The sequence below is a fragment of the Labrus mixtus genome, chromosome 1, assembly GCF_963584025.1.
Source record: "Labrus mixtus chromosome 1, fLabMix1.1, whole genome shotgun sequence".
Lineage (NCBI taxonomy): Eukaryota > Metazoa > Chordata > Actinopteri > Labriformes > Labridae > Labrus > Labrus mixtus.
The window spans coordinates 2,194,021-2,204,090 of NC_083612.1; the positions used below are offsets into that span (position 1 = coordinate 2,194,021).

Consider the following 10,070-nt stretch of genomic DNA (forward strand, 5'->3'; position numbering starts at 1 on the left):
CAGGCCGTCGCAGTCCAACACGTCATGATGACACCGGCTCTCACAACCACCTGCCTATAGAGTTTGAAAGACAATCTAAAACATGCACGCTCTTAGAGATCTCTTCACAATGATTGCAGACCATCAAAAGGCCCAGATTTTAAATCTCCATGACAACACGTTTCTGCCCTGCTGAAGTGTCCTTGAGCAAAAAATATATACAGACTCTGTACCAGCTGCTGTTCAGGCGGCCTGCGTCTCGGCAGAGGAACGTTTGCAGAGATCAAGAGTATCAGCAGAAATCCTGCAGAGCGTCTCCACAGTTTGCAGACACGATCAGCTGGGCCTGTTGCTATTTACACTTGATGGAGCGTACCATTCGGTCCCTCAGGTGGGGGGGTTAGTTCCGGGGAGTTTCCTGTAGGGATGAGCTCTGGTCAGGGAGGGGTGGTGGTGGTTGGGGGGGGGATCGTGAGGTTGTATCCTAATCCCTCAGCCTTGGCTGCAACACGGCCTTAGGCTAAACTGACATGTAGGCTTTGGACATATGAAAATGCTATCTGGACTTTAGCTATATTTGATCTTTGTTTTGTTTCTTTTTCGTCATTTTTATTTTAAGGGAATGCCCACTCTGGTAAGACTGCTTTTTTTTTTATCTTCAAATGTTGTGTACTATGATGTTGCATTCATATTCTTTTGTCAAACAAATGAGTGAGGGAGCCAAACACATGATCATGATACATTTCAAGTGTTATTTGATCTAGAAACAGTTCTCTCTCCTCGCTCTCTACTTTATAAAAAACGTATGAATAGATAGAGAGGATTCATGAATATTGTCTCCTTTAGGACATCCTGCTTTATCTGCCAACATTTTCAACCTTTTCATTTAAAGAAATGTTCTCACATATATGTTTAAATTTCCTTCATTGCACATAAAACAAATCAACCACCTCTGCTCTCATCCACTAGTTTTTGGTTGCATATAAAACAAAGGGTTAAATTTCACAAATCCAACCTTTCAGAAGGTCATGCGTGGTCACACTTTTAATCTAGTGACAGTATCTTACTCAAAAACATGTCGCTAATAATAGTGCGTGAAAGGTAAGCAGACGGGTCATCCCCAGAAGTCACAGAGGATTGTCCTTTACCCTCTTTAGGTCTCAGACCAGCTGAGGTGAAAATCAACTCTTTTATTTGACATTAGAGTTTTTCCACTAACAAATACAACTCATGAGGATGCAGTCTGTCAAAAAACGCTTTTCATATCAAGGTTAAATCTCTGTGACAATCGACCCACTCGCCCTGTGGATCAGAGGATCTGTTGGTGCAAGCTGGGAGAAAACGTCACATATTATAGTTCCAATATTTACACCGTTACACTGATGACACCATTTACTATCATGGTAAAAAAAAAAAAACTGCTCGGCTGATTTTCTGATATGCTAATGTCAAACCAAATCAGTGGTCAGGTTTGGATTTAACAACCAAACTGTGGCTGCTCTGGGACTTTTTCCTTCGATGGCTCAGTGCGGATTCATAATCAGGTGATGCAGAAGAACAATCTGTGCAGCTGTGCAGGAGACGTCCTCCGGGGCGGATTAAATCAAATCTAAATCAATCAATCAAAGTTTAAAGAAGAACGAAAGAACGAAAACTAAAACGGCACTGATTTGAGGTTTTTATCCTTATGAATAAATTATATTCTGCAGAACACTTTTGGTTGCAGACTTGATTTTGTTCATTCATATTCCACCAAAATATCACGACAGCTTGTACGCAGGAAGGGGCGTGTCCAGAAGGGTGGCCACAGGTGGCATGGGCCCATCTAAAAATCTGATTGGCCACCCCTGGTGCCACCCCAAAAAATGTAAAATGTAAAATGTAAAAATGTAAAAAAATGTAAATGGCTATTTGCCTAATCAGAGGCGGGACTTAAGAACAAATGGTTGTACTTTCAGTTGTAAATAAATTTGCAAGGAGAAACTCGTGCAAAGTTTCTTTTAGCAAGTTAGGGTTGGTTTCACATAAGGGACCAGGGCCTGGATCCGGGTACACATGAACCCAAAGTCTGGTTCAATTGATCAGTATGGAGAGGGGAGGGGGAGGCAATCGAGCTCGGGTCCGGTATGAAGCAGTCGAGTCTAATGTGAAAACACCTTAGACAGCGTACATGTGTTAATGCTTTAAATTGTGACAATGCACATCTTTGTTTTTGAGTTCCTGAAGAATTTAGGAAAGAAAATAGCATGTGACCACCAACTACCTGCAACCCCTCCATAAGTCAGGGCCCCCGGGTTGGGCCACCTCGGTTAAAACAGTCTGGACACGCCCCTGCACACAGGTCCTCAAACGATAGTGTTGAAAGAATGACAACGATTAAACTCTAAAGTTGTTACTTCTGTGTTGTTTTTGAGACCAGCGGTGTAAGAACGAGTGAATTCAAGCACCTGATGAATCCCAAAGAGGCTTTAAAAGAACATAAATCTTCAGCTTCTCAGCGTGTATCAAAGTTAAACACACGTCATCGTATCTGTGCGGGGTGGAGCGTGGTCGTGTTGCTCTCTTCAGAACGAACTGCAGAAACCGATGAAGTGAGGACGACAGAGTGCGGCTCAGTCCAACTAATAAATAATGTGAGCGGTAAAAGGTCACTCGTGAAATTGAGATAGCGTTTTTTGTAAATTACCCCTGTGACCTCTCTGCTTCCCGTTAAACCTCACACACATCGATTTTTCATGATTCAAAGGAACTCTTTTGACTTTTCAACACCGGGGACTCTCTGGAGGGGGGTGACCTATTCAAACTCTGCACAGGCAGAAATGCTGATTTGACGTCTGAATAACTGTGTGTGTGTGTGTGTGTGTTTGTGTGTGTGTTGGGAGGTTGATACAGTGAGGAACAGAAAGTAATCAATAAGTTATAAGAGAACAGCGAGCGAGGGAGACACGGGAGGAAAGAGTGAAGACGGGCAGACTAACGGTTATGTAAGCACCAGCTGTGTGAGTAAAGGCCGACTGCAGGATGATGAAAGCAACCAGACCGAGCGTCCTCACTCGTCCCCCCCCCCCCTCCCTCGTTCTCTCCTGAATTATTCACATTAAAGAAGGAAAACAACAGCAGAAAACAGCATGAGACACCTGGAAAGATTGCAGGTGCATCGTGGCACTGCAGCTAAACCGATGAATGCGTCTTTGTCAGGATTTCAAATGTTGAAAAAATCCAGGAACAGTAAAACACATTTTTCAGTGCTTCAATCCAGACTCCATAATCCACCGTCGCTGTCAACCACCTCTGTGACGAAACAATAACACGAGGCAACAAGGGCAAAATGAAAAAAAAAAAAAACTGCAGTCTTAATCTGGATTAAATTACATCGCTCGTCATCCGGGCTCCAAACCAGAACAGACCAACTCAGACCAAACCGGACGTCCACTCGTGTGAAACGATAAGAAAACGACTGTGTCAGGATCGAAGTCCTTATAAAAACCATGTTCACAATAACAGCACACTGAAATAATAATTACATCCTGAGAACAAAAATCACCAGTATGTCTGAAAAGATCACAAAGCGTTATGTGTCTCTTACATGTTGGTGTTTTCAAAATGTACAGGAACAATTTAAATCCTCTGAATAAGGGTCAAATCTGATCAAATCTCCTTTATTGGTACTTTAGTCCTAATTCAAATAGAACTCCATTGTTACTTTTTTTTTTTTATTGTAATAAAAGCTCAAATCTCCAGGCGTTACCTTTCTGCAGTACGGTGGCTGGGAAGGGCAAACTAAAATTACAAAGTGTGAAACATTTTTACAAAGCTTGAGACAAATTTTCAATCGACAGTATCCTGCGGAGAGTTGTGCGTTATCTGTGTTTAGCATCTTGTAATCCAGTCAGGGTCCCAGTTCGGGGCGAGAGGCGGGGTTACACACTGGACTGTTCACCAGCCAATCACAGAGCTGACATCTAGAGACAGACAACCAGACACACTCACATTCAAACCTACAGACAATTTAGAGTCATCAGTTAACCTAACGAGCATGTCTTTGGACTGTGGGAGGAAGACAGAGAGAACCCACACATGCACGGGGAGAACATGCAGACTCCACACAGAGAGGCTCCTGTCAGACGGGGATTCAAACCAGGAACCTCCTCGCTGTGAGGGGACAGAGCAAAATGTAAATTTGTCTCAAGCTTTGCAAAAGAGTTTCACACTTTGTAATTTGGGTTTGCACTTCCCAGCTACTTTACTTGTATTTGTTTTTAGAAAGTTACCTTCTGGTTTAGAACTACAATCCCCACACAGTCTGATGCTTTCTAATACTAAGAGTCAAAGCCTTCTTTACTGTCAGTTTTTACCGTACGTACCGGTCGAACAGAAATAATGTTATCTCTCTGGAGCACGGTGCCAACTGCAAGAGTGTTAAAAAATATATAGAAACATAGAAAATACAAATACAGATGTATAAAAAAGTACAAAGATAATGTGCAAAAAGATGTGCATTAAAATACAACAACAACAACAAATGTGTATGAACTAAGGGCGCGTTCACATTAGGCACCATCGCGTCCGCCTGTCTTGTAAACTGAGCACGCTTCATGACCACCTGACGCCATGCATGTGTTGTATTTAGACATTATGAAGAAGAGGAAACCGTGCTCAGGCCCGGTTAGTCCTGGAGCAGTGTGAGGGCAGGCCAGCGGGGGGAATGGGGAGGGCGGGATATAGTGCTTAAACGTGGGACAGAACAACTGTGCGCTGTGTGAGTGCGCCCTAAATATCAATATATATATGAGGCACTAACTTAGAGATAATGATGCCTTGTCCTTTGTCTTTTAAAAAAGGATTTTAATACTTTATTTTCTGCTGGAATTTATACTTCACTCCAAAAAAACAAAAGTTGTCATTTTAAATTTGCACTTAATTTATTTTAAAATGTACACAACCAGACGCTAGAAGCTTTAGCTTAGCTTGTCCTGGAAAAACAATTCCAAGTTTTTTTTACAAAGAAACTGGTTTTCAGGATGTGTTTGGAGAGAAATGTGAAATCCATCCAAATCTGAAGTAATATGTGGTTGCAGCAGCTCAGTCTGTAAAGATGTGAGTGGGGAACCGGAGGGTCGCCGGTTCAAGTCCAGTTGCAGACCAAGTCTGGAAACTGGTCTGGTAGCTGGAGAGGTGCCAAGTCACTTCTTGAGCACTGCCAAGGTGCAAGGCAACACTCCCCCACCCCCCACTCTGACAACTCTCCATCAGTGCATGTTCACAGGATCCTGTTTGTGCATGTGTGTGTGTGTGTAGCATGTTCAACAACAGAGTGTAAAATTGAATTAATAAAGTTGAATTCCTTAAAAATAATCCTTGTTCTTTATTTAAAAGTTTCATTGCAGCTGCCTTTTCTTCAAAATCCAGATGTTAATGTTGCCTTTGTTCATGTCAGCTGAGAATAAAATAACAGAGCAGGTGGACTAAGTTCAGAGTCTTTTCTGCTGTTGCTACTTCATGGTTAGCATTTCCCAGAAGTTACACGGCTAGCTTCAAAGCTAATCCCGGCCTTCAGGGTGCCCTTGAGCAGGATGCTGATGGGGACTGTAGTCTTTCAGAGTGAATGTGAAGCAGTGACCGCAGAGCAAAATCATCTCTGAGCACGCGGCTGGACCAGAGCCGGCCAGAAGAAGACAAGTTTAACATTTAAACAGTCGACTCTTTTAATCAGACGGGTTTTTAATGAATTGTATTTTGCATTCAGCTTTGCCGCTCTGTTGTCTGTCACAGAACATTTCTCCAATGCATCATTTGTTATCTCTAAATAACAGATGATTCAGCCTCGGGGCAAACACTTCCTTAATTGTGAAAGAGTGCGTGCCAGCCGTCGCTGTGCGAGTCTTTAAAAGAAGCCATTAATGAATGTGACAGCAAGCAAAAGGAAAAAAAAATCCTAAAATACAATTTAATTTGTGTTATTGTCTTCCTGTTGGTGCCTCTGGTCTCTGTGGAATAAAGACACATGTGAGCGTGTCATTGTTGCAGCAGTGCATGCTGTGTGATGGATCAAAATGGCGTCGGAGCATTGGAGCAGGCAGGCGAAGAGATTATCTGGTTGTGTGGAAGGAAGGACACGCAACCTGCAACAGAGCCCGAGAGTCCTGAACTGCTCTCTTCTGCTTTATCATACTTTAAAGTACCGCCTAAAAAAAACTCCTTCCCTGCAGCTTCCTGTCTAAAACAACCAGTTATAAATCGTGTTAAATTAATTATTTTAAAAGGGGGGGTCAACTGGAAGATGTAAGGCTAAACATGAACCACAATGTGTTGGAGTGAGTCTTAAAATGTCAAAGAAACGTCTCCCTTTTCTGTAACGACATGATGTTAAAGGTTCTGTGTTGTGACGCTCTCTGACCATAGTAATGTCTCTGCTCTACAAACACTCTCCTTATCTGTAATCCTGACCAACGTTCTGTCTCGTGTTCTTCAGGTCCAGCATGCAGATCTGTGAAAAACAACAAAGCTAAAAGTGCTCCAACTCAACCTTTTGAGGCCTTAAATCTGAGACCTGGATTCCCTGAGAAGACTGAAGCCACAGCGTATACCTGAAAGTTTCAGGAAGACGGAGGAAACACTGAAAGCTAACCCACGGCTCCTCCAGAGGATTATGTCATTATAGCTGACAACTTGAGCTTCCTTCGAGTACGACGGCGACAAGGAGAAGTCAGTCCTGCTCCGCTCACACCCGGCAGGAACCATGGATGACCCCTATCAGAACAACGTGAACCAACAGGTGACGGAGGGTGGGGAGTACACCTACACCCAGGATGGAGGGGGTCAGGACGGCTACCCCTACCAGTCGGACTACCCTCCCCAGGAGGAGGATGCTGCCAGCGACGCCACGGAGGGCGCCGATGACGACGAGCAGATGTACGAGGGGGAGTACCAGGGCGTCCCTCATCCGGATGAGATCAAGGAGGCGAGGCGGGCGGCTCGGATGGAGGCCCGGAGGAAAGCCCGCATGGCCAAAGAGCAGGAGGAGGAGGAGGAGAACCTGCCGGAGCAGTACGAGGCCATCATGGAGGAATGTGGCCATGGACGCTTCCAGTGGATGTTGTTCTTCGTGCTCGGTCTGGCACTGATGGCGGATGGCGTGGACGGCTTCGTGGTGGGCTTCGTCATGCCCAGCGCTGAGAAGGACATGTGCATATCCAACTCTGACAAGGGGCTGCTGGGTAAGTGATCTGAAGATGCTGTTCATCTGCTGAGTCCTTCTGAGCTCCTCTTCAACATGTGTGTGAAGTTTCTTGTTCTAAATCCACTCTGATCCTGTATTTGATCATGTCTATAAACCCCTCTATTTCAGCCCTGCTCAGAACAGGCTGTTTCTGTGTCTGTACCTTTAAATATGTAAATGAGCTGTGTCTGACCACGCCCCCTCTCTGGAAGGGCTTGGGTGTACTCGGTCTTTCTCGCTCCATGTCCTATTGTTTACGGTGAGAAGGCAGACTCAGAGGGCAGAACAAACACCTAGCTGTGGGAGTGTCACCCACCTGGGGGAGGGGCTACTGCCCTTTGTGATGTCATGAAGGGAAAATCTCCAGACGGTCTGTTTGAGCACACATATTTTCAAGTGGAGCAGGCAGAAGACAGAGAGGATGGACTTTTCTCATCATTGGGGGGTTTGTAGACAGACTAAAGACACGAGTTACGTTTACTATATAAGCGTGCTACCATTTGATGTTTCCTGCCATCATATCATAGACTGTTGAAGCTGAACGATGGTGGTCGCCATATTGGAAATGTTATAACAACATATATTTTGGTCATAGGAGCTGGAGTGGGCTGTAAAACAAGGTATAGGAATTTGGTTTGGTGAACTTTGGCGCCAACCGAAGGTCTCTAAGTGCACTGCACAGTTTTGACACATAGTGCTGTTATGTTGCTGCTAGCGTCTACGCCCGGTTGTAGAGACGACTTTTTGGTGTCAGATGGATTGATTCATTTGTTTGCATCAAACCTGAGACATAACTCGGGTTAGACGACTTTCTGCAGCCGGTAAAGCCGCTAAACACGAGACAACAACGACACCGCTAACGATACAGGCTAACGCTGCGTCTCAAGCTTTTCTGAATAAAATCTGCAGGGATGTACGCTCTGCTTCTCTCTCTCTCTCTCTCTCTCTTCTTCTTCATCCGTCTCCGCCCTCTTCCTCTCAGCTGACTGACTCTAACAGTACAGAGACGGGCTAACTGTCTGCTTTGTATCTGAAGGCTGCTGTGTGAACCAGCGCCGTAAAGACGTACGCACTTCTCACCAGACGACCTCGACCCGCTGACAAAGTTACAACGTGCTGAAAACATGGCGAGCAGGGCGCTCTGTGGACACGAGAGACACACTTTCTGCCTGTGTTGAAAGTTGTTGTACTTCTAGATCGACTTTGAAGCGACTGTTTGAAGATGGAAAAGTTGCAGATTGTTGCTTTAAGCCTCCTCGCAAACCGCTACAAAGCGTCCACCTGTCAGTCGACTCAGCCACACCCCTTTTTATGAAAGGCTTGAAGAGGTGAAAAAGCTCCAACAACACTTAGTTTACGATGAAGATCTACTTTAATAACTTTTTAAAGTGTTGCTGGAGATTTTTTTCACCTCCTCAAACCTCATAGCGATGCTAAGCTAAAGAAAATGTAAGAGGATCAACACAGTCAATAGAAACACACCTTGATGTACTCTGATATTTTACGAGGATGCACCTGGAGGATGCTGAGATATTTCTGTCTCGACCAGAGTGATAAAGACGACAGTCTGCTAGGGCAATCCCTCGAGCTAGCAAGCTAGCATGGCTGAAAACAGATTTAGCCAACACATCCTTCCAAAACAGATACACAGCCTTCTGGAAACCTCCGAGCCGAGCTAATTACGATCATCTGTTGAAGAGTTCGTCTTCTTTTCCCAGAGTGGAGGAAGTCATCAGTGAAATGATCTGCTGCTGTGCTTGGCTGAAGCAAAATCCTGCATATGTTTGGCTGTGGATGGCACATGCAGACGGACCGATGCGTCAGACAGACACATCCCCCCCCCCCCCCCCCCCCCCCACAGTGGGACACATTAGGAGGCTCGGATCTTTGTATGCAAATGCAAATTATGTTCCAAACCAACAGTGAGTGTCCCATTAGAGGAGGGGTCCATTGAGCCACCATGAGTCATTGAAAGTGAAACTTGGTGAAGGTTGTCTCGCTTGATGCCAGAGCTCATGCTAATTGTGCTAATTAAAGCAAACAGAGATGGGGGGCCTGCTTTTAAGATACTCTACATTTTGGATATTCTGCGTATTATGCCACATATTATTTCAGTAGCCTGCATGCTATAGATGTTCCAAATGTTTTTTTATCACTGCAGTAAATCTGTATGCCAAGACACAACTTTTTGGCAAATGTTCCTTGATAGCGTCTGTTCCTCACTTTCTGTGCCACTGCAAATTAAAGCCCCTCACCTTATTCCCCCGGCCTCGTGTGAAGCCGGGCGATGTGACAGATTGCTCATCGCTCATCTCATCTTAACAACAGGCTCCTGGGATAAGGCAGTACAAGAGATTGATGAGGAGCCCCAGTGGTGATTGTATTCAGTGTGTGTTCTCGGGCTAATGCGGAGCATGTTGCAGCAGTCAGAGAGTCTGGCGGCCCGCGGCGCCCGGTGCAGAGCTGTCAGATACGCTTCAGGCCTCTGACAGGCTGTGGTAGCAGGAGGAAGGCCTGGCGAAAATGAAAACCCAGCGTCTGTGCGGAACAGGAGGGAAGGGCTGATCGTTGGCTGAGAATATGAAGTAGATCTGCAGAATGATCCGGTGTGATTCATGCTCATGCTCTGTTCAGTGCACTCACAGAAGCGGAAATGTGTTCAATCTTAACCCGAGTCGTGGATCGCTCATAGACTCACAAACATTTTGTCAAAAAGAGGGAGGGTGTGTGCTCTCACTTTTAAGGCTGCCCTCATGATTTGATTCATAGAGTGAGAGTGCAGGAGGCTTTACTGACCAGACTTCGTTTTCATTGCAGAGATTTCACTTTTACATTCTCCTCTCTCTCTCTCTGTCTCTCTCTCTCTCTCTCT

The 10,070-nt window shown here is 45.0% G+C and overlaps 1 protein-coding gene across 1 annotated transcript in view; it reads left to right on the plus strand.

The window, feature by feature from the left end:
* The first annotated feature begins 461 nt into the window (after positions 1 to 461).
* Positions 462 to 10,070, plus strand: part of sv2ba (synaptic vesicle glycoprotein 2Ba) — a 22,022-nt gene continuing 12,413 nt past the window's right edge. Inside the window, exons 1-2 of the mRNA XM_061044657.1 lie at positions 462 to 613; positions 6,452 to 7,196. Coding sequence (XP_060900640.1) covers positions 6,719 to 7,196 — 478 coding nt within the window. The 5' untranslated portion in view covers positions 462 to 613; positions 6,452 to 6,718. The remainder of the gene's footprint in view (positions 614 to 6,451; positions 7,197 to 10,070) is intronic.